General features: G+C 42.3%; 1 protein-coding gene across 1 annotated transcript in view; it reads right to left on the reverse strand.

Moving 5' to 3' along the window:
- Positions 1-25,505, reverse strand: part of ODAD1 (outer dynein arm docking complex subunit 1) — a 113,163-nt gene that overhangs the window by 76,430 nt on the left and 11,228 nt on the right. The window contains exons 3-8 of the mRNA XM_066607724.1: positions 21,581-21,680; positions 7,988-8,177; positions 7,017-7,139; positions 3,977-4,090; positions 3,741-3,808; positions 1,085-1,272 (exon numbers count right to left, since the gene is read on the reverse strand). Coding sequence (XP_066463821.1) covers positions 1,085-1,272; positions 3,741-3,808; positions 3,977-4,090; positions 7,017-7,139; positions 7,988-8,177; positions 21,581-21,680 — 783 coding nt within the window. The remainder of the gene's footprint in view (positions 1-1,084; positions 1,273-3,740; positions 3,809-3,976; positions 4,091-7,016; positions 7,140-7,987; positions 8,178-21,580; positions 21,681-25,505) is intronic.

Raw genomic sequence — 25,505 nt, forward strand, 5'->3', positions numbered from 1 at the left:
ATAAAAAGAATTTATAGTGATAAGCTAATTGTCTAGGGTCCTGTTTCTTTAACCTGTGGCCATCAGCGGTTACGCCTGAGGAAGCCACAGATGAATGACTGCCTGTATACACTGAGCAAGAAGTCACTCCTTAGTTGTTTCAGTTCAGTGAGCTGAAATGAATTAAATAGCAACTAATGAGTAATTTCTCGTTCACTACCCTGGGACAACTATTGGTTAAAAACACTTGCTTAAGTATGTTTTTGGCCGATAGTTCACCCCTGTAAAACTACCCTGAGATCTGCATTTCAAACCCCGGTCTGAATATAAGTACTGCTAACACATGATGCACCTAGTATGTGAAGGGAGTGCAAGCCTCTTCATATATTAGGCACATCTTGGATCGTCCATATGCATACATAGCAATCTACATAAATTTCTAGTACAATTTATGCCAGTTTCTGACATAAAATAGACATAAATGTATCAGTTTGAGTAGCCACGCCCCTCAAAGAAACCACACCCCCTTTTCAGAAAAGCGGCCTAGAGTAGCATATGATCAAAAAGCTGCAATCTTTTTGCGCAAGCTGAGCTTGCATCAAATTTTGCAGCTGATTTACCCCAAAAAAGACATCATAAATCTCCCCAAAACTTTATGTCTTCCAACGTCTTTATACTAGTTAAAATGTTCAGTGTTATACGGCATATTCAGCTTAAAATAGAATTATGTGCAATTAGAACAGTATGAGCAAACTTTGGTCTTGTACGAAATAAGATAAATGGCAATGTGTTCAATAATTATAATCAGAAAATAATTATACAAGATGATAAAGCGGTTACGGCGAACCAAATCAAACTTTGAGGAACTGATGTAGGAGTGCTGTAGATCCATCCTGAAACTAATGGGTTGCTCAGCTTCAAACAATTATTTTGCAATATGTGGCAATAAAAATGCCTTTACTTACTTTCTCTACTTTGACGTCAACAAAGCGTTATCAGTAATGAAAATATATTGTTGGCTCTGACATACTTTACTGTCAGTCAATGTTCTCTTCTCTGTCTGAAGAATATCAGTAATTTAAAAGTTGGAAGTTTCTACAATTACCTCTCTTGCGTCGGGCATCAAGCACTTCTTCACTGATTGAGCGTTCCTGAGTTTTAGTTCCCATAAACTCCTTGAGTCTGCGGTCATGATCAATAACACGCTGAAGCTCCTTAATCTCTGCCGTGTGCTGGTTCAAGTCTTTTTCAGCTTTCTCCTTCATCTGTAGCATTTTTGTCTGGGCTTCGTCCCTTCACAAGAAATATAAAGTGAAAACAAAATAACTTTACCTATGTTAAGGAAGGATTGTTCATTCCAAAATATATTACCATTACCTGTACCTTGCATACATATTCCATACAATATGACATAGCATGTCATACATAGAATATAGGGGGCCCTATAGCAAATATCAAAATGGGTCACCATAATAGTGCTGACACCCAGGATAGAAAAGACTTCTATTTCTTACCTATTTCTTACCTCCCCCACACCCTTTCCATGAGCCTTGGGCTAGTTCCTCATGCTTGCTAATATTTTTGTATATATCTGAAGAGAGGGGTCCTAAACAGGGTCTCACCGTCCAGTTGCTAAAAGGATGAGACCAAGTAAGAGTACTTTTACACGGCAACCAACAGAGCAAGTTGGAAATTGCTGGAGAACAGGAGAAGTCCCAGAAGATTGGAAAACGGGAAATGTTGTCCCTATCTTCAAAAAAGGGAAGAAGGTGTATCCAGGAAACTACAAGCCTGTGAGCCTGACATCTATACCGGGAAAAAAATTATTAAACAGCATGTATGCAAGTACTTGGATGAAAATGGTATAATTAACCAGAGCCAGCATGGGTTTGTAACAAGCAAGTCATGTCAGACTAATATAATTTCCTTCTATGACAGAATCACTGACCGGGTTGATCAGGGAAATGCGGTGGCTATAGTTTATCTTGACCTTAGTAAAGCATTTGACAAAGTATCTCATACTATACTTATTAAAAAAAATGACCATAAATGGGATTGATAAGGCAACTGTTAGGTGGATTCACAACTGGCTGAGTGATCATACTCAAAGAGTGGTCAAAAATGGCTGCACATCCAAGTGGAAGAATGTATCAAGTGGGGTACCCAAAGGCTCTGTCTTAGGCCCAGTGTTGTTCAATATTTTTAAAAATGATCTAGAGGAGGGACTCGATGAGAAACTGACCCAATTTTCCGACAACACAAAGCTAGGAGGGATAGCTAACACTAGGGAAGAGATAGAGTATTCAAAAAGATCTAGAAAAGCTTGCACAGTGGGCAGTGACTAACAGAATGGTATTTAACAAAGAGAAATGCAAAGTCCTACATCTGGGCTAGAAAAATGAAAAAAGCACATACAGAATGGGAGGAATTGAGCTAAGCAGCACATGTGAAAAAGACTTGGGTATACTAATAGATCATAGACTGAACTTGAGTCAACAATGTGATGCAGCAGCCAAAAAGGCAAACACAATTCTGGGATGTATTAAGAGAAGCATAGAGTCTAGATCACGTGAGGTAATTAGCCCCCTCTACTCTTCCTTAGGCAGATCTCATCTAGAATACTGTGTCCAGTTCTGGGCACCCCACTTTAAAAAAGACATAGACAAACTGGAGCAAGTTCAGAGAAGAGTTACCAAGATGGTGAGCGGTATGCAAATGATGTCGTATGAGGAACAGTTAAAGGATCTGGGAATGTTTAGCTTGCAAACAAGAAGGCTGACAGGAGACTTAATAGCTGTCTACAAATATCTGAAGGACTGTCACAGTGCAGAGGGATCAGCCCTATTCTCATCTGCACAAGGAAAAACTAGAAGCAATGGGGTGAAACTGAAAGAGAAGGGACAGAAATGAGATATTAGGAAAAAACTTTCTGACAGTGAGGGGGATCAATGAGTGGAACAGGTTACCACGGGAGGTGGTGAGTTCTCCTTCAATGGAAGTGTTCAAACAAAGGCTGGGCAAATATCTGTCTAGGATAATTTACTAAATCCTGCACTGTGCAGGGGATTGGATCAGATGACCCTGGAGGTCCCTTCCAACTCTACCATTCTATGATTCTATGAAGTGATCAAGAATCACTCAATTGTCAGAGTTACTAGGTTTTCAGCTCACCCAAAAATCAAGTGACTATCGGCCCATATAAGCAGGCAGTATGAACAACAGTCTGTTTATTCTGAATGGAGGTGGGTGGCCAGAAGAGATTTCTGGCATACTGCAACTCCATTCAGTGAATGATTATCGCTCGTGTGCAAAAGCACAGCAGCAATGATCGTTGGGATGACTGTCGGGTGCTTAAGTGTCTGACAATTGTCGCATGTAAAAGTACCCAAAGGTAGGGTCCACTCTCAACCAGCCACACGATCTGCTTTTGCGGCATGCAGGCTTCTGTACATAGCATGTACATAATAAAGACCCAATAGTTTGTTTCAGTCAAAGGACAGCAACAATACATAACCCCTTTTAATCGTAAATAGCAAATCGTTAGTAGAATGGCCACTATTGGTGGATAGGATAAAGATAAACTATAGATGAAACATTGGCTTATGGGAATTCTCCCTGTTCTAACCTTCCCATTATACAGCCTTGATGTTGGTGTAGACGATAATTCGTACAAAGTCAGTACTTCCTAATACTTTATAGGTAAATGAAAATAAAACCAAAAACATTAGAGGATTAAATCTTCTTGTGGCTGTGTACAGTACCTAGCATCATAGGCTGCAGATGACTCATCAATCACAGTACCAATTTCCTTTCGGGTTTGAAGCAGTTCCTAAGGAGAATAAACAAGAAATAAGTGTTACACAGCAAAGACCTAATCTGTTTTCCTCTGTATTATTTTCAAACTGTCAATTACCAATTTCTAGAGGACAGGCATCTTTTCAGAAAATGCAAGTCATTGCAGACTCTACCTTTTATCTTGTTTAGTTTTTGTGCTTACCTTTTCAAGTCTTTTATACAGTTGGTCAAAACGGGACCGTTCAATTCTCAGTATGTCAATCTCTTCCCTCATCTTGGAGTTTTTTGCCAGTTGCACATTAAATTTGGTCGAAGCCTAATTGTCAAAAAGAAAAATATCAAAAGAAAGAAAATGTCAAAGCAAACCATATATTACATGATGACATGTTAACTTAAAATGTATGTCCACCAAATCAGGAAGTCAGACTTGACTGAAATTAGTACAAATGTTTTGTTCTTGTACAAGAGATGTAGGGAAATGAGACATGAAGTGTTAATGTCAACTCAATGCTCGTTCGGCCAAAAGCCATCCCTCCCAACTCCTCCATAAGCCCGAATGCTTGATTTGGCCAAGTATTTGTGTGTTTTCAATGGGTAGGGCAGCTAATTTCCAAAAAGAACAAAAGAATCAAGCATTGAAATTAAACCTGCCCGATCCTTCTTTCCTCTGACACTCAGGAAAGAGTGAGAAATCCCCCACCTCCATGCAATAGTTGGCCAGTCCTAACTAAATCAGTGGTTTGAGACAACTTTCCCCTAATATGTATGAAGGCCTTTATTCAACAGATATGAAAGGGATAAGACAACTACTGAAGTACAACTTTCCTTGACAAACAAAATATGGGCAGCATTTCCACATTTTAACAATATGTGAAGTCCAAATTTTATGCTGATACATTTCTTAAAGTATCTTTATCAGTCTTAGACTAGCTCACAGGGGAACAAGTGTATCCTTCAGTGGGCCCTGAACCAGCAGTAGACCTTGCATACGAATGGCGCACAGTGCAGTACACCCACCGCAATATATACTGATAACTGTACGTATGAATGTAACTGTTCAGTGGGCCACCAGAATACATTTCACCGGTGGGCCCTATGCATCCCAGTCTGACAACGATCATTATAGTGACCTTGCTTTTGTTTTTTTGATACAGAGCTCCAAATATGGTCATAAATTTAACATTCAACGACCGGCAGTCACCATGGAAGGAGTTTATCGCACACTGTCTAATCAACGAGTTCAATGTATAGCAGTGAGCTCCTGAGCTCCCCATATCTCATCTTCATGGACTCATATGTGCATGACTTGCATGGGTTACATGGTTTAACTGCAGTCTAACCATAATTTTCAGGTACTGAGTAGAGATAACTTGTAAAGGAAGCAAAAGATTTCTCTTGTATGGTTTGTGTAAAATTCAAAGCTAAGAACTATTTAGTTGGAAGCATCAGAAATAAGTGAGATGCTAATTATGCTCAGTGAGGCTGTGATCAAATCTATATTCAAAGGAAAATAATTATCTCATGAATCATTAAGTCGAAGTGTCAAAAATATGATGCAGATACAGTAATTATTCTCTGCAAGCGGATGGCTTTTTTCAGTCAGGGGGAAATATTTATACTTCCCAGCTTGTGCTTATTGCATGTGTTATAAAGCCTGTAATTACTACACTATTATTTTGTACTTCCTGTATCTTTTATATTACGGTCAAAATGATTTGCTTTCTTCCGCTGTGCCAGGTGGATAGTGCGATATTCTGCAAGCTGCAGGTGGCTCTCCATGGTAATTCGGCCATCCCTAGCTTCCCTGCAGGACCTTGGTTGTGATTCATAAAGTCTGGAACATTATTTGTCCTTTAACCCTGTTAAAAAACACAGGAACTTTTTGTTTTTCTCTCCCCAAACTCCCCATAACTTCTTTATTTCTCCGTCACGATAGCCATCTGAGGGCTTGTTATTTGCAGGAAAAGTTGTAGTTTTCAGCAGTAGTGAAAAAGTAAAAAAAAAATTCTAAGTTGGATGAAAAAGTAAAAGAAAAAATCAATTTCATCATTTTGAGTGATCTTGTTTTTACAGCATGCCATGTGCGGAGAACATGGCATGTTAACTTTATTCTTTGGCAATACTACATTTATACAGTATTTTTTGCCATCTTCTGACCACCATAACTTTTTTTTTAATTGATGGAGTTGTGGAGAAGGCTTGTTCTTTGTGGGACAACCTGTACTTTCTATTGACACCATTTTGTGACACATGTGACTTTTTGATTACTCTTTATAACACTTTTTCATGGCGACAGTGATCAAAAACTGATCAATTTTTGTATTGTGCTTTTTTCTACGGTGTTCATCTTGTGAGATAAATAATGCATTATTTTAATTGATCAGACTTTTACGGAAGCATTGATATTGCATATGTTCAATTTTTTTCTTCAAAAACTTTTCATATTTTTCATTATTTCTTGTAATTTTAAAAAAATTATTCAACTTCTTTTAACTTTTTTTTTAACCCCATAGGGAACTTGAACTGGCAATCACCCAATTGCTTATTCGCTCGTACAATTTACTGTAATGCTTCAGTATTGCAGTATACTGTTTTTCTGCAGGCATTCTATTAAGTTGTGCTGCAGGCACATTTTAATAGGGAGAAAGACATGGCAGCTCGCTCCATCTGTCAGGCCATTTAAATGCCGCTGTCAGATTTGACAGGAGTATATAAATGATTAACAGCTGCAATCAGAGTTATCGCTGATCATGGCTGTAACGGGCAAGTGTCAGCTGTCAAAAACATCCAGCGCCCACTATCTATGGAGCTGACTTGGCTCTTGAGCAAGCTCTATGGAAACTTTGCCGGTTTGGAGATGTACATGTACTTGCTTTAGCACCAACTGATTGAAAATTCATTTAAATGGGGTAAAAATGACCCCGGAAAAATATGTATCCACTCTGTGGCATGGGTAATCATTTTATGCTTTTCAGTGCAAGATTTTTAAACTGCTATAGAAAACCATTTATATAGGCACTATTGAGCCATTTATACAAACATATTAATGGAAGTCACATTGATAAGGGCCATTTGTTAGCCAAAACCCAAAGCCATGTCTAGAGACCTTCACTCTGGGAAACCATCAGCAGCCATTGAAAACAATAAATGTCACACGCAACTTTTTTACATGGTAGTGTTGGAAGGAAAATAGACATCTACATTGTGGTTCACCAAGTCACTTTAGTAGATTAAATACTTACCCGGTCCAAGCGATTCTCCATCACCTTAACATTTTTCTGAGTCTGAGTGTTCTGCTTGGCAGAACCGGATGATCCTCTTACTTGCTTCCTCTGATTGGAAATTCTCTTTTCCCAAGATTTTATCTAAAAAAAGCAGACATTTCTGTAAATGCATTATAGTCCAAGCAAAATGAAAAAAAAGTTCTGGCCGTTCTCTGACTATTTTGATACAATAAAAACAGTAATATTGCTATTATACATTTGTAGGTCTTTAAAGTTACACCTGGACTGATTCACCATTACTAATAGAGCAGCACAGTAATCGCTATTGGGTGTTACTCTTTTTAGTATATTCTAATGACCTTCTTAACCAGTGGCTCTGGGGCCCCTTGCATATGGATGTCCAGTTTCAGGGCTTTTACCCACTAGCATTTTTTTTAGCGCTGCGATATCGCTGTGTTTTTTTCAATGGGACTTCCTAATGTTAAAATCACACTGCACAAAAATTGCAGAAGCACAAACTTGCGGTTTTTGTGCGATGCGATTTTAACATTAGAAAGTCCCATTGAAAAAAACGCAGCGATATCGCTGCATTAAAAAAATGCTAGTGGGTAAAAGCCCTCAGGCAGCTCTGGAAACTTTTGTGCACTACTGTAACCAGAAATGATATAGTATTACCAGAACTTAGTACTTGGGTCAAAACCATATGGTAGTTAAAGGGCTTATCTCCCAAAATTAAGTTATTCTCTATCTCTAGCAGTTTCTTAGAATTCCAATATTAGAGCTAGGAAGGAATCTTTTCCTTCCCAAGTTCAAAATGGTGGAAACATATCCCCATGGTGTACAGGCCATTTTTTTCCCTAAGAAGAGGAAAATTGGCTTCTAACTCATGCTTTTTTCCTTCTACTAATTTAACATTGTAGGAGACTAAGCTGAACTGAATGGACCTATGACTTTCTCCAACCTATCTTACTATACACATCTTTTTATACCTCTTCATCCAGATCAACAATTGTTTGCTTCTCAGAGGCCAGTTGTTCATCCAACTCATTCTTCTGTTCCAGCAAGGAATGCAACCTTTCCTGATGGCCCTGGTCACGGGACTGGTTGCTTCGACTCTCCGATATCCTCAAATCCTTCAGTAGTTCATCCCTCTCTCTTTCTAGTGCACGCATTTCGGCTCTACAAAAATCAACGTTACTGTTGTTACAATCATTTAAGCACCGACTTCTGAAGACTCTATATATCTATGTATCGCCTCACACTTATTTAATACCTTGAGATTCATTTTTACATAGTGAGAGAATACAAGATGGAAGCTTGCTGGAGATCCCATTAAGCTCATTATTTATTGCACATTCAATAGTACATTGTATGTGATGGTGAGTCACTTTTCTATTTGCTTATGTAAAAATAATACTATCAAAGTAAATGAGAAAAAAAACTAAATAAATTATAATAGAGATAATACATTGTGCCTTTCAGGAGAGATCTGGTAGACTCATCTATAAGCATCTGCAAATGTGCCTAATGGATAGTGGGATGGAAATCGTTGGTGGATCTCTGTTACTTTGCTAAGAGATGTAATGGTATTGGAAGTTATTAAGGCCCTTTTACACACAATGATTATCGCTCGAAAGCCATATTTTGAGTGATAATTGTTGTATGTAAATGTGCCCATCTTTCACTTTTCTGCCGAATGATGATTTTTAGTTCAGCATAAAATCCATTGTTCAGCAGAATAGCTTATAGCAGGGACGTCACGCTGTGTTCTCTGCAGGGAGCGCTGATAACATTGTTTCAGCTGTCAGCCCCGTGGCAGAACAAGGGAATGTATTCGGAAAACAGACCACCCACTGTTCTCTGAATATAGCTCCCAATGGCGCACACGCATTAATAAGCTACTAACTGGCATTAGTACCAATTAGTAGTTTATGCAAAATGATCGTTCGAAAGTCATCTTTTGAGCAATCATCTTTGTGTGTAAATGGGCCCTTACTGTACAGTACATTGCCGCAGACCAGAGATAACTGTTGGGTTGGGACAGTAGGACTATTACCCCAATCTTTGCTCAATGATGCACAGCATTTGTGGAACTCTTAGAGGACATTAAAGGGGGCTCGCAATTTGGATGGCACCTGATTAAAAATGTTGTCATCTAGTTATGTATTCTTCTACAATATAATCTAAATCTAAAACCATCTACAGAGATGTTCCACTAAACTAAATATGAGAAAAGACAGATTAACAGAAAGATAGAAAGACAATTAAATCTCTAACTTTCAGCTCGAAAACTTTAGGGATATTGCTCCAGTAAGTGTCCTTCCCACATCATCTATGATAAGATGTTCACACTTAGCATGTACCTGACAAAGCCACAAGTTTTCATTCTGTCAGCTGAACTGATAGATCTGCAGAACTCATATGAAGAACAAGAAGAATATTACAGTAGGTGTAATATGAAATACCATTGTTCTGATGAGGGGTAGATGGCATAATGACAGTGGAAAGGTATCTCCTGACAAGACTAACAGAAGTGCTGACAGACTGTAGAAAGTACATACAGCAATAATTGGCAGTAGAACAGTGACTGGTAAAATTAGCATGTTCCCGGGGATTTTAGGAGATGGTAGGTAGTTGCTGCATTTCGAGTTGACAAAATAACACCTATCTTATTGACCTTAATGGCAAATCTGCCTAGTTTTATAGTGTTATGAGACTGCTGGATTTATTTTTTGTAAAACTGTGAAGATTTGCATTTCAGGTGGGTGATAAACTTTTTTTTGTTATGATAGTTGTCAAGCAGTTTTTCAAAGCAATATATACAGTGAAACCCTACTAAACAGAAATCTATCTGTACCGACAATCGTACCGAATGGCTTATACAGTGTGAGCCACAAAAAGTAGCCTCTGACAGTACTGTGATAGGAAGAGCGAGCAATTGGATTCTTTTTTTCCAAAGTTTTATAATGTACCCATGTTACAACCAATGCTGGAAGTGATCCTCATTCCCTTCTATACACCTCTGGGCACATCTCAACATGTTGACTTTACTGATAGATGATGGTTGCAAATAGGGTTTGTGATGTTTTCCTTGGGTTCATCCAGAGTATGTAGATTATTGGTGTATACTTTATACTTTACATTTCCCTATAAATAACAATCACACGTGGACAAGTCTGGTGAACTTGGTGTCCACAGTTCGCTCTTCCATAAACAACTCATGAACCTGTCCCAGTGAATCGCGTAAGTGTGGCATGTTGCTTCACTTTGTTGGATAAAGCAGTACCTTCTTTCTTCTGGTGTTAGTTGGTCATAAAACTGTTCGAATCAACTGTGAATACCGCAGTTTATCTCGTTATGTTTGAAGAAAATTAGGACTACTATTCGAGTTCTTGACATTGCACACTGAACACTAATTTTCTGGTCATGCAGTAGTGTTTCGTGAGTCAGGTAGGGATTTTCAGTAGACCAGTACCTCGTATTCTATGACCTGATAAATAAAGCCATGCTTCGCCATCATAAAGTATAGTAATGGGTTTAAAGTTCTCTAGCAGTCATAGTCAGAAACCATGTGCAGTAATTTATGCATGTAGCTTTGTCAAGTTCTTTCAGTTCCTGCATGGGTTATTCGGTTTGGTTTCAGGTTCAAAGATTACAGCACTCACCGACACGTCATTCATGATATACCAGTTTGCTAGGATTGTTTGAGTTGATTTTCGAGGACAATCTGCTGCTGAAAGTCACAAACTGAATCATGTTTGTGACAGACCCAGTTTGGTGCCCTTTCTGAACGAGGCTCTGAGTACAATGTTTAGCGGCTGGTTTCGTACTTGGACACTTGTTGGCAAAGATTTATTGCGTTTTCTTAATTGATCCGTTTTACGCACAGCCTTCTACACTAACTATGCACAGTTGCAAAAAGAACACCATTGGGCACTATTTCATTTATGAAAGCTGTCTAAACGAAAATCTGTGTTTGTTGCCCAGAACAACCAATCACAGCGCCACTTTCTTATACTGTGGAGGTAAAATGAGAGTGCTAAGGCCTCCTCCAAAGACTCTGGCGCCAGGATCTGAAGCCGACTAATTTTACGTGGCCCACCTTGTATTTTGGGCATTAACAAAATATAATATGTATGTATTTAAATTTTGTGAGTAATAACCAATTTTCTCTATTATAGAAGGCAATCTATATAGGTAAAATTGTGATTGTGTTACAAGGATGAGCGTTATTACTCTGACCTTTATATTGCAGTATAAATCACAGGCAATATTGTAGTAGCAGATATATTTGACATCTTTCACACCCCGTGGTCACTACATGGGCAAAGTGTCAGCCCTCAGGAGTAGCAAACATCTTGCACCAAATGACCAATTTTGATTTACAGCCTTGGACGCTGAATGAATTTGATCCCTTCTCGGACGGCAACCAGTTTTAGCAGCATTTGTATTCAGAAGACTTTAGAATAAATGGTTTCATTCTGAGGATGGTAAATCCATAAATGAGCAGCGACGTGATTCCTCAGCTTGGTATGTGGGACAAGCATAGGTACAAAACATACTATTTTATAACTAGAGGGAGCTTTGTGAAATGTTAGTATACTGTGTAGATATTGATAGGCTCAATCTAATGACAATCCCCTGTCATTAGCATTGCATATGAGACCAGCAGCTATGTCATACATCACCTAGTGATAGGTGGCCTGTAGACACAATCCCTTGCTTCCTCCAATATATTCTCAGTGCGTGTTTCTACATGGCCTTTCACCAGGGCATGAGGGAACCAGTCAAATTGGGATGTTGAACGTGATGATGAATAAACGATGCCTCAGAACCATTGGCAGCCATTGGTTCCCTTGCAACAGTCTCTCAGACTAAGCAAACTATGCATTTCTCTCTCTTATTATTTAATGGTACTATTTAATCTTCTGAAAGACTTTTAAAAATGTTTTAGCAGAGTGAAGTGGAGAAAAATTGGCAGGTTTTGGGAGTACTGTTATTACAGCGAACACACTGCGACAAAATGACGATAACTTTATTCTGTGGGTCAGTATAGGGATAACAATGGCAAATTTATTTATTTGTACTATTTCTAAAAAATAAAATACCTTTTAGGCCGCCTGCACACGGTTGGAAATCCCGCGGCGGGATTTTCCGCGGGATTTCCGCCGCTCAAAGCCTGCATAGGAGTGCATTACAATACGCACTCCTATGCAGACGGCAGCGGTTTGGCCACGTGAAATGTCGCGCGGCAAACAAACCGCGGCATGTCCTATTTTTGTGCGGGGCTCGTCACTCACCCGGCCGCTGGCTCCGGACTGCGCATGCGCCGGCTGCCGGGCAGCCGGCACTTTAAAAAGGGCCGGGGCCGCCAGGCACAGGTGAGTACGCGCTCGTCTCTGCAGGCGCTCGGGTCGGGTCCCGCGGCGAGAATTCTCGCCGCCGGATCCGACCCGCTCGTCTGCAGGCGGCCTTAGAAATATATATTTTTTTCTTTTGCTGTTCTTTGACCCCCCCTTTTTTATTTTTCCATTGATGGGGCTGTGTGAGGGCTCGTTTCTTGCTGGACGACCTGTGGTTTCTATTGGTACCATTATGGAGTACATACGACTTTTCGATAGCTTTTTTAATACATTTTTTCTTGGAGACAGTGACCAAAAAAGCATAAAACAATATGTTATTTTGAAAGCTCAGACTTTTATAGGCACAACAATAACAAATATTTGACGTTTTTTTGTTTTCTTTTATTATTTTCAATTTGGGAAAAGGTTTTTTTTTACTTTTAATATTCTTTTTTTTATTCTAAAACATTTTTTTTCACTTATTTAACCTTTTCTTTAATCCCCTGAATGGACTTGAACTGCAATTGTTTGATCGCTCTTACAGTATAATGCAATACCATAGTATTGCATTGATAGGCATTCATTTATGACGGCCCTGGGAGCTTTCAAGAAGTTCTGGGCTGTTATGATAACCAAACGACACCTTACAATCTTACCCTGAGTTTTGGGGGATTTAAATGGCGGCACTTAAAGGGTTAACATTCACGATCAGCGTGATTGCTAATCGCTGGTGTTTCAGGTGGGTGTCAGCTGTCAAAGACAGCCAGCACCCACCTTGTATGGTGCAGGCTCGGCTTTCAGTTCCGCTCCGTACATACCCTGCACCCCTGTGATGTAAATGTATATTCTATGAGTGAAGGAGTTAAGTACAATATCCATAAGATTGCTTTACAGTGCAAACCATGTAATATTGTAAGGCAGTGAATGTCACTTACTGTCTACCTCCCCCTTACAAATCAGACTAAATAGGCCACCATCTTCTTCTCTAAGGTCACCCGGCGGATTTGCTGTGGACATTCCGCAGCAGATCTGCATCGAAACCCACATAATTTAGTGTGGATTTTGACGCATTTTTTAAATACGGATCTTATTGCGGAATACACACCATCATTAAAAGGTGCATTTCAGCCTAAACAGTGATAAAATTGACATGCTGCAGATTTAAATTTCGCACTGCGTGTCAATTTCCAAACAGTTTTTGTGGTGATTTTTTCCACAAAATTTAGAAAATCTCATCCACTTTGCTGCTACTGTAAATGCCAACGATTTTCTATGTGGAGGGCAAATTATACCCTTAAAGCCATACTGTGTCAAAATAAAAAAAAAAGGACTTTGCACAGTCTTGGTTCTGTCTACTGAATCCTCTCACATAGAAGGCAACAGTTTAGGCAACGTCTCCTTACGCTACTAGTACCATAACTTTTATAAAAAGCATTGTTAGAAAAAAGAAATTCAGTTTTGAAAAAGAATCTATCAGAAGAATGTTCAGCCTGGAATGTTGTGCAAGCATAACACTAATATATGGATGTTAATGGCTGTTATTGTAGGATGCCGAGACTGCTGCATCTTGTCATCCTCTGAAAGGGAAGAAAGAAGGATCACCTAGAAAAACTGGCCCATTGGCAGTATATAATAAGAGAAGTGTTTCTTACTGCAAGCATATCATTCTTCCCTTAGAAAGTAACTAAAAATAACAAGAATCAAAAAGGGCTCCAGGAGAGGAAATGTGTGCAAAGTGGTAGATGCTGCAAACTCCCACAAGAAAGGAGAAAAATATATAAGTATGCTATAGTAACCCTGATAATGCCATGCTATATATAAGAAGAATTCATCAGATTCTGAATATCAAAATATATATTGTGTCACTGTAGTGATGAGTCTGGGCCAATTGATGGTCATAGTTTAGGGAAATGGTCAATAAAGAAGGATTCTCTGCTGTGAAGTGGTCTCATTATGCTTCACTTGAGAGGCCTTGTTAAAAGGAGGTTGTTAAAAAAGCCTTCTGAGCTCCCAGACTCCCACTTTGGTTCACCTCCTGAGTAGAGACTTTGCACAAAAGGGTATGAGACGCACCCTGTGCTAATACATGGTGGTGATGTGAAGCTTCTGGGCTTCCACTATAGAAGGAGAAAAAGGCTATGAGGAAAAGCCTGTGTGAGGTGAGACACAAATGAGAATGATGGTATATGCCAGAGGTGCTCAAGAGATGAGGGTTTGAATGTGGTCCTCAACTGCCAGCTGACCAGGAGAAGGAGTCATTGCCAGTCCCCCCCACCCCACCCCGACTAACTCCTTTCAGTGTGATCATACTAACAGGTCCTGACGCTGTAGGTTAGCTTCGCTCCTTCCCCAACTCTTAGTGATCTTAAGAACAGGAGCCGGGGTTGGGGAGGAGCAAGGTTATGCTGTAGCTGATAACAGGAGGCAGTAGCAGTACAAAGTTGATCTATGTATGTTCTGGTGAAAGGAGGAGGGGAAGGAAGTTTGTATAGGACCGTATGTTGGATGGGGCAGAAGAGTGGATAAAAGATTTGTTTTATGTGGGATTGTTTATTAGGTCTTCGGAAAAGAGGGGGAGAGAGATATTTTACATGGGATTATATGTTGTGGGGACAAAGGTAGGGGGAGTGTTTAGTTTTTTTTTGTGGGACTGTGAAAGGAGATTATAGGAGGTAGAATATGGTGTTTACATGGGACTGTATGATGGTGGAAATGAAGGGACAAAAAGTATGGTTTTTATATGGCACTGGATGGCGGGAGAACACTATAACCGAAAGTGCCACATGGGCTTAATATAAGTAAGAAAGGCCACAGGGGGTCACAATAAGAAGGGTCACATGAGGTCAGTATAACTAAGAGGGGCACAGAGGGGCAGTATAACTAAGACAGGCCGCAGAGAGGCACTGTTTAGTATTTACTAAGAGGAACATTGGGGGTAGCAGCAGGATGGGAAGAGTGTTCAGAAATGAGTTGTAGCTGGTAATAGTGGTCTGGGCCCAGATAGAGAAATAAAAGAAAAACGGACATCACCAACCAAAAAAGTAATTGCCGGTGATCAATGGATCCCCTGCACTGTAATTACTATCACTCTGTAGAACTGGTATCGTGGTCCATAAGCCTTACAAGGGCTGTTTGTACCTCAAAATGGTAGAAATGAAAACATCAACTCATTCTGCAAAAAATGAGCCATCAGCTCCTTTATAGTGGGAAAATAAAAAAGTTATATAGAAGTGCTATAGAAGTAGTAAGAAAAAGAACCTCTACATGTTTTGTATCGCTGCAATCATTCCGTAATTTATACATAATTATATGTCTTGTTTTAACCTTCATTACTTGGGTTTGCCAGACCTTCACCTGACGATAGATCTTACAAAAACTACCAGAGTTGAGTACCCGTGGAATATGCAAAGTTTGTGTAATGTTGTGAGCCATTGTGTCTGTTATGTCGTGTTTAGTGTCAAGCGCTAGTAAACCTGGCAGAAGTCAATTTTCTGGTAGTTGTCTCGGTTCCCGAGCGTGTGCCAACCAACTTGCAAGAAAAACTGGTGGTCCGAAGAGAGTGACAAATCCCCTGATGTCACCCTGTCTATACATGTACTGTATGTAGAATGCACTTGATTGAATAATAGTCTGAAATATAAAACTACCGTATGTATCAAAACCACAAAAAGTTATCAAAGAATGTAAGAGAGTAGAGGAGCCCCTCTTGTTGATTATCAATGCCTAACTCTATATTTTAACTAGTTATGTTATTTATGCTTTTTTTTTTGACAGGAAAATTATCTGGTTTTGACCGCCTGCACACGGCCCAGCCGATGTCCACGTGGAAGTCTTTTAGCTGTACTGCAGATGGTCGGCACGGCGAGCCGTTGGACATGCGCAGTACAATCACTTTTTATAATTACTGCTTTTCCCACGTCATCCCTGGGCGATGATGCAGAACCCGCAACCTTTCAGCAATGTCATTGCAAAAGGGCGCCGGATCAGACAGCTTCCATTGACTTTAATGGAAGCCATCCATACGAAGTCCGCACAGAATCGCAGCATGCTGTTATTTCTTCTCCGCGAGCAGAAAATCACACTCTATTTCCGTTCGTGGAAATGAAACCGTGTATTGTCATAGCATGCTATGGGCTGTATTTGCTGCAGAATCCAGAGGCAGATGCCCGCTCCGGATTGTGCAATGCAAATCCGCCCATGTGCAGGCGGCCTTTAATGTTTGTATCCCTACCTACTGTGAGATGGGGACCTGCTCTTAGCAATATTATGCAGTGGTTCTCATGACTTTAGTGTCATGGCCTAACCAATATGATGTCTTCATTGGTTGGGAATAGAGATGAGCGAGTATACTCTCTAAGGCACATTACTCGAGCGAGTAGTGCCTTAGCCGAGTATCTCCCCGCTCGTCTCTAAAGATTCGGGGGCCGGCGGTGGGCAGGGAGCGGCGGGGGAGAGCAGGGAGGAACGGAGGGGAGATCTCTCTCTCCCCCCGCTACCCGCCGCAACTCACCTGTCACCTAAGCCGGCCCCCAAATCTTTAGAGACGAGCGGGAAGATACTCGGCTAAGGCACTACTCGCTCGAGTAATGTGCCTTAGCGAGTATACTCACTCATCTCTAGTTGGGAACCTTATAGCATAATATAGGCTACATGAGAGTGCAAAGGTGCAAACATGCAGCATAAACTCACGTGAGTTGTGGTAAAGCTGTATAAGGAAGTGACTTCCGACCAAAGAGGAGTCAGGTGACAGTGGGCACTATGCAACAAGAAAAGTGCAGTGAGTTAGACTACTATAAGAGTGACACAGTGCGCCTGAGAGGGATAGTGATCACCAGGGCCATTGTAGACCTGCACCCCTGCTTCTAAGCTTTAACCCCTTAATTATAACTGCTTTCACAGAGAGAGAATTTTTGACTAACATTGTGACCAACCGGGGTCTAAAACAACGGGAGAGGTTGAAGTGTGCCAGGACTGTGACCAAGCTTGGGTTGTGGGTCTGAGACAGTGGGGAAGAAGTAGGCAACTGACTGATATAAGGCCGGGTACAGAGGAAGTGAGTAAACTGTGCGTTTATTAAGGTAACATTCAAAGAACCATTTTACAGCAAGGGTGTCACAGAATGCTTTAACAGCATTGTCCCACTTCTGTGGCCTGCCTGTTAACCATATTTATCGCCAATAGAACATGTATGGGACCATCTGGGACACCAACTTTGACTGCCTACAAGTTTGCATGATCTAGACCAGGGGTGTCAAACTCATTTTCACCAAGGGTCGCATCAGGCTTATGGTGACCTTCAAAGGGCCGATTGTAATTGCGAGAATTCTCACAGTGGGACCCGACCCGAGCCCCTGCAGGAACCAGCGCGGTACTTACCTGCTCCCGCGGCTCCAGTTCTGTGATGTGCCGGGCAGCCAGCGATGCGCAGAGCCGAGTCAGCGGCCGGGGAGCGAGCCCTGCACAGAAATAGAGCATGCCGCGATTTGTTTTCTGCGCGAGATTTCGTGTGGACAAATCGCGGCCATCTGCATAGGATTGCGTTTTCCAACACAATCATATGGCAGCTTCCACAGGCGGAAATCCCGCTGCGGAATTTTCGCCCGTGTGCATGGGCCGCGCAAATACGTGTTGAATGCGCAGGAAACCTATGTATACACTGCATATTTGCACACCATTTCAATGGGCCCACGTGCGTTCATTTTTGCAAACGCAAATGAGCCCTAATAGTGACCCTGATAGTGGCCCCAGTAAAAATAATGAACTCCACAGTGGCCCAATTAGCAATATTAACCCCCTCAGTAGTAATACCCCCATAGCAACGTTAACCCCCCCCCTCAGTAATAAGCCCCCTCCAGTAATAAGCCCCCCCTCAGTAATGAGCCCCCCCTCAGTAATAATAAGCTCCCCTCAGTAATAGTAATAAGCCCCCCTCTGCAACAATAAGCCCCCCCAGTAACAATAATAAGCCCCCCCAGTAATGACCCCCCCAGTAATAAGCCCCCCCCAGTAATAAGCCCCCCTCAGTAATGCCCCCCCCCAGTAAGAAGCCCTTTCAGTAACAATAATAAGCCTCCTCCCCCAACCCATATACTCACCTCCTCCCTGCTGTCAGCGCCGCTCCTCCTCTTCTCTCGCTGATCCCCGGGTGCACACTGACGTCAGTGTGTAGCCAGGAACGCTTCCTCCCCGAGTCCTCTCCTGCGGAACTGAAGAGCAGGGGACTTGGAGGAGGAGGATCCTGGCTGCACACTGACGTCAGTGTGCGCGGGGATCAGCGCTGCCGGCGTGATTACCAGCGGGGAGCTGCGGCACCCCAGCTGGTAATTGCTGCAGTGGTGAGCGGCGTCGGCATGCCGCGGGCCACATAACATGAGGCAGCGGGCCGGATTCGGCCCACGGGCCTTGTGTTTGACACATGTGATCTAGAGGCTCAGTTGCAGTAACTGTAGAGCGATATGTCGCAGGATGCCATATGGAACCTGTATGTCTCCATGCCCATCCGTATCACATTTTGTATCCAAGCTAGAGGCAGTACAACAGGGTACTAGAGCCTCCATGCCCATTTGTATCGCATCTTGCATCCAAGCTAAAGGTGGCCCAACAGGGTACTAGAGCTTTCAGCCCATTCGTATTACATCTTGCATCCAAGCTAAAGGTGGCCCAATGGGGTACTAGAGCTTCCATGCCCGCCTGTATCACATCTTGCATCAAAGCTAGAGGCGGCCCATCAAGGTACTAGAGCCTCCATGCCCACCCGTATCACATCTTGTTTTCCAGCTAGAGGCGGCCCAACGGGGTACTAAAGCCTCCATGCCCACCCGTATCACATCTTGTTTTCCAGCTAGAGGCAGTACAACATGGTACTAGAGCCTTTCATCAAGTATTACGTTTTTTGCAATAAATTATTCTTTTGCTCTGATATTGTAATCGCTTACTTATATCAACGTTACAATCACACATAGAAAGTTCCATTTGATTCCGACAACTCCTTCTAGGTGCTTGACTTTATTTTTTACAATGAGTGTAGAATGGGTGCTGTGTAATGCTACATTCTTTTTATATAGGACCACCTCAATAACATTTTATTTTAGAAGACTGCAAAAATGGCAGGTCTATATCATTATTACTTATTATATGTGTCATTATTTCCAGGGTGTTGTACATATGAGAAGGTTTGTACATGTTCATCCTATGTACATTACATAAGATAATAACCAGCATGAATGAAATAAATAACAGACTGATACAGAGGGCCCTACCCATGAAGGTTTACAATTAGAGATGAGCGAGCATACTTGCCCGAGCCTGATGCTCGTTCGAGTATTAGGGTGCTCGAGATGCTCGTTACTCGAGACGAGCACCACGCGGTACTCGTCTCGATTAAACGACCACTGACCATTGAATTCAGTGGAGCCGGCAACACAGCCGGCTGCATTGAAAGCAATGGGCTGCCGGCGATCGCGGGATGAATTGTCGGGAAGGGCTTAAATATATAAGCCCTTCCCTGCAATTCATCCAGAAATGTGTAAAAATAAAAAAAAAAATATACTCACCTTGTCCCGGCAGAGGAGAACGATCTTTACGCTGACAGTGGGGGGGTCTCACTCTTGCCACTATTGTGGCTTAATAGTGGGACCTGGGAACTTGAAATGCAGCGCAACATGTAGCCCCTCGCCTGCCCTATCCGTTTCTGTGTTGTTCCCATCACTTTCTTGAATTTCCCAGGTTTTCACAAATGAAAACCTTAGCGAGCATCGGCGATATACAAAAATACTCGAGTCGCCCATTGACTTCAATGGGGTTCGTAACTGAAAACGAACCCTCGAGCATCACTGAAAGTTCGACTCGAGTAACGAGCACCCGAGCATTTTGGTGCTCGCTCATCTCTATTTACAATATATATAAAAAAGCAATGGGATTATTCTGATAAACACAGGTTTGTGGTTATAGGACAGCCTGTAAGCTACTGATAGGTCTGCATGGAAATGGTAGGGAATTTTGAATTCCTTGAAGCCCTGCAGGTTATAATGGCCGTGATCTTGCGGTTCAGATATATAACAGAACATGAGAGAATTGGTGTGTTTAGTTACAAAGTAAAAGTCAGTTGATCTGTTTAATCTGGCCCAAAGAGACCTGAAAGGTGCCCAATTATTAAATAGTCTGCTTATCAGATGGTTAAAGGAAAATGTATAAAATTCACTTGCAAATACAGAGAATCTAAAGACAGAAAATACAATACAAAATACTAGCAAAAAAATGGTACTACAATGTTTTTAATCAAAGGAGCTTCACAATTTGTTATCTTTCTCAGTCTCTCGCTTTTAGGCTGAATGCACTCAGCCGGGTCAGATTCCGACTGCGAGATCTTGCAGCTGAATCAGACCCTGTGCCCCGGCGGTGACACCTGTGTACCTGTCAATTGTCTTCTCCTCTGTGCTGCGGATGTGCCAGCAGGCACACCGCCGCGCATGCGCACTGCAGAGAATGACACAAAGGCGATGAGGTGAATCACCGCGGGACAGACAGCTTCCATTCACTGCAACGGAAGCTGTCCGTGCGAGGCTCACACTAGAATAGGACATGCTGTGATTTTTCATGCGCAAGTGGAAAATCGCAGTTGATTTCCGCTCGTGGCCATGGAAAAGCGTTTTGCATAGTATGCCTATGGGCAGTATTTGCTGCGGGATCCGGAGGCGGACACCCTCTCCAAATTCTGCAGTGCAAATAGGCCCGTTTGCATTGGGCCATAGTCTGTAGTAAACTACAGTACCAAAATTACATTGCAGTTCTATGCTGAAAACCGATGTTGAATTATCAGGCTTTCTGGATTATCAGATGCCAAGATTACAGGAAAGTGACTCCAGAGTTAATTGTGGAGAAAAGCTTGTCAATGAATATACAGTATAATCAGGGACTGAAGTGTCATTAGTGGTATTCAGTAAAAATGATAAAGTAAGTACAAATGCACAAGTGGCATCTGGGTATATGCTGCACTTCAGTCTATATTTCTAGTCCTACTGATTCATTATGTAGGTTGACTTTAAATGAGATGCACACTATGACAGAAGTGGCAGGTGTCTTGCAGTGCTTCATATTATAAGACAGCACATCCCCGAGTACCATGCTGCACTAATGACATGACATTAAGAGAAGACTCCCCGAGGCAGTAATCTGCCTGTTAAAGGGAGATGGCGTTCTGCAGGAGATTAGTTGAACAAGTCTTAGGTAAAGTATACATACAATTGCCTTCTGATTTGCTCCTGTTTCCCAATGGTGGTTGCCTGGCGCTGTCCTTCCTTCAGGCGAAACATACGTTGCAGTTTGGCCAGCTCACTGTCAGCTACAAAACACATAGACAAGTTATAAGTTAATCTTCGTATAGAAAAAAAGTATATTCTGTACTTCCCCCAGCTTCATACACGCCAGTGAATAATATCTCCCTGTAGCGTTACGTGACTTTTGGATATGGGATAAATCTTCACTTCATCTTAAAACAAGCCAAGACTCTGGAATAAATGCCTAAATGCTTTATTTTGGGTGTCAAAGTGGTCACAGCTTTATTTTAATTACAGAAGTCAGGTGAAGTGCTCAGCCATTCACAAATTTCATGAGATCCCCAGCTATCTGACATGCAATAAAGGGGCGGCACACTCTGACTCGCCATCCTGGCAGAGCCAGCACACACTAAGGGTATCAATAATAACCCTTCCAAAAAATCTCACTCTTGGGCTCTAAGGAGTTGTCCAAGTATGATAAATGTTGTTAAAGGTGTTTTCTGGGCAAAAACTATTGATGATCTAGCCTCAGGAGAGCTCATCAATAGTTAATCGCTGGGGACCAGCAGCACAGGATCCTCGATGATCACCTGATCACCCAATCTGCTGTCAGTGCAGCAGGCTTGATGTGAGTCATAGGAAGCGGTAAAGGAAGTCACCTAGCTTGCTTCACTCCCTTTGAAATTAAGAAGAGTTGAAGCAGCTATTTACCCTTCTGGCACTTCCACTGGATTTGGCAACAGAAGTGGACTATACACTTCAGCTCCCAATGATTTCAATGGTAGTGAAGCCAGATAGGCCACTTCCCTGCCCTCTCCTGAAACACATGTCCAACCTGCTGCACTGATAGCAGGCCGGACAATCAGGCGATCGCGGAGAATCGTGTGCATTGGGTTTCCAGCGATTAACTACTGATGACCTATCCTGAGAAAAAGTCATCAATAGTTTTGCCCGAAAACTCCTTTAAATGGCTGGGTATCTGATAAAATAACAAAAGATTCTGTACTTACCTCTATTCTTCCCCGGGAAAACAGCAGAGTGGTCCTGGTAAAGATCCTGCTGTCAGTGCAGGACGGAAGTCAGGTGACTGCTGCAGCCAATTAGAGGCCACAACATCACCTCCCGTTCTCCTGGCATGATCGCTGACATCCATGGCACCATACCAGGAGTTCGGAACAGGAATCAGTGGCTGCAGCGGTCCCCTGCTTTCCAGCCTGCGCTGACAGTAGGATCTTCATTGGAGCCATTCTGCTGTATCCTGGGGAAAGAAGAGAGATAAGTACCGATTCTCTTATTATTTTGTCGCATGCATGGCCAGTTTACAAGATCTTTTTATACTCAAACAACCTCTTAAATCATAGTTTTCTTCCCTGGATAACATTACCGTGACAGCATCCTTTAGGTTGGCTGCTTCCAAAGCTCAGCCTGGTCACCATCATGAAGTTTAACACCCGCTGTTAGTTAAAATTAATTCATTATAGCAATAATGGAGCAAAAAAGTTTGAAATTCAGTGTAGCGGTGACAATTTATTGGGTATTATTGTATTAATGTAGAATCAAATTTAGAAGATTGCTATATTGCTTCTTTTTGGAATAGGAATAACTTTCCACCGCACACTATGCACCCTGCATATTTTGTCGGAAACAGCAACTGTGTGGGTAGCTCTGCCAACACTGCTCAGAGTTGAGTCCTCGCACTTTTTGTAACTACACAACTGGTAGGGAGCCAAACTGTATTGCAGTCATTTTTTACATATCTAAGGGCATACAGCCCAACTGTGCCAGATCCGGCAAGACAGTCCCAGTTTTCAACCACTGTTCCACTGTCCCGAGTACTCTGCTCAATGTTCCAGCCAACTCCACCTGCCCTCCCCTGTCCATGAGCATGCCCCCATATGACATCACAATGATGACCTGAGTCTGCGCCTATCGTGATGCTGCGCATGCAAGAGGTGAAGCAAGCAAGTTCTCCCAGCAGTGTGAGTCAACCTGAGTTAAATATCACTCACCCTGTAATGTAAAATACTTTTAAACTAACAGACTTTTTTGACATTGGGCTGCATGATTCCTCGGCTGCCCGTTGTTATGAAGGTCTGTTGCTGTGTAGGAAGAGGGGGGCTGCCAGGCACAAAAGTGTTTATAAATCCAGACTGTGAAGGAGGGTAAGGGCCTCCAGGCTCATCTGACATGTCAAATTTCTAATAACATATATTTTCTATTTCTAATAGCATAGGGCCATAGAGCGTCTGTTTTAGATGTCAGCCATATATACACACAGCCAGTGAGCAGTAGCTGTTGGAGGTGCGCCACTATATGCTGTATGTGCTGCTCTGTGGTGCCTATTATACAGGTATATATTAACAGGACTCTGACATGACAGGCACACTTGCCCTATGAGTCTTTCCAATTTCCCTATTCTGCCTGTAACCAGTAAAGTCCCAATAGGAGTGCAGTACTGATGATCAGTATGCGCTGGGCTGGCTTAGGCCTTATGCACATGGCAGGTCCGGATTCCGGCACGGAATCCGGCCCTGACCGCAGCGGGTGACCCTGCGTACCTGTCATGTTCTTCACCGGCGTCTGCACGGGCATGTCTTTTTCCAGCTTCACTGTACTGTGGACAGTCCGCACGGATCGCCGACGGAAATGCGCAGTACGGATTTTTTTTAAACTCCTGCAGACGCCAGCCCAGAATTCCGCAGCAAAAATCCGCTAAAGCTGATCATCACAGACATTAGGCATAGAGCATACTATAGATTGAATTATTCATATAATTCAACCATCAGACAAAAAGTTTTAAGCACATCAAAGACATTTTCTAGCAACTGAGATGCAGTCCCTCATATAGGACCTGTCTTTAGGGATCCTTAGTGCAGAGTTCATAGTTTTCTATGGCCATTTACCTTCCCTATGTGAGAGGGTGAGACAGCCTCCAATATGTGTACATTGTTCTTGTTACTGTAAATAGTCCACTACTGTGTGTTTTACTATTTGTCCACAAGAGGTCACTGTTCTGCAGAAAAGATTATGGTCAAGCTGTGAGGTGACAGGACCATGGTAGCCTGTGATTGGAGAACCCGTTGCCTGGTTACAGCGTGCGCACGGGAGGAGAGAAAATTAAAAGCGTGCGTACACTGTGAGGGGACAGTTGGTCGAAGGGGCGATCTGAGTGGAGCTACGGAAGAGGGACGGAGGTCATATCCTGAAGGGATCGGAGCTACAGCGGATTCAGATGCCCGCTGGATGGGAGAAGACTTGCTGCCGGGGATGTTGCTGAACAACCGGAGCGAGACTGGATATTGTGTGGACAATACTGGATGCCGCTGAGGAAGTAACGGCTCTCTGCAGTACCACACACTTTTCTGGAGGAGCCCCTCATCCGTCTAGACTTTTTGGCCGATCAAACAGCAGACCGGTCTATGTGCACGCAAGACACCATATTTTGGCGCCAAGTTACTTGGGACTGCATTTTGGCCTGTAGTTAGATTAGGTAGGGTTATGGACCGTGTCAGGCCCCACTTCAGCCATCAGTAAGAAGCTTCTGGAGAACATTCACCTGGCTATATAGCTGCTGTTATTTATACATACCCCTTATTGTATTGGTCTGGGGGGATAGAGTCAGTGTTGGTAAGTCTGTAAGCTGTTGTGCTGCACCGCCGGTACTCAGATCACTCTCCCTTTCCTTTGTTCCTTAGTAGCGGTATTAATAGGTAACAAGGGGCAGGATTATTTAGGCCTGCCCGTTAGGTAAAAGCATAGTTTATTATAGTAGTGCCCTTTGGGGAGTACAGCGCTGTACAGCACAAGGGCCTCAGCCATCTGGCTGAGTGTATGTGAGTTTTGTTGGGTTACCCATTGTTTGTGGTCACATGGGCCACAGGGCTTTAGTA

Source organism: Eleutherodactylus coqui, chromosome 6, assembly GCF_035609145.1.
Source record: "Eleutherodactylus coqui strain aEleCoq1 chromosome 6, aEleCoq1.hap1, whole genome shotgun sequence".
Classification (NCBI taxonomy): Eukaryota; Metazoa; Chordata; class Amphibia; order Anura; family Eleutherodactylidae; genus Eleutherodactylus; species Eleutherodactylus coqui.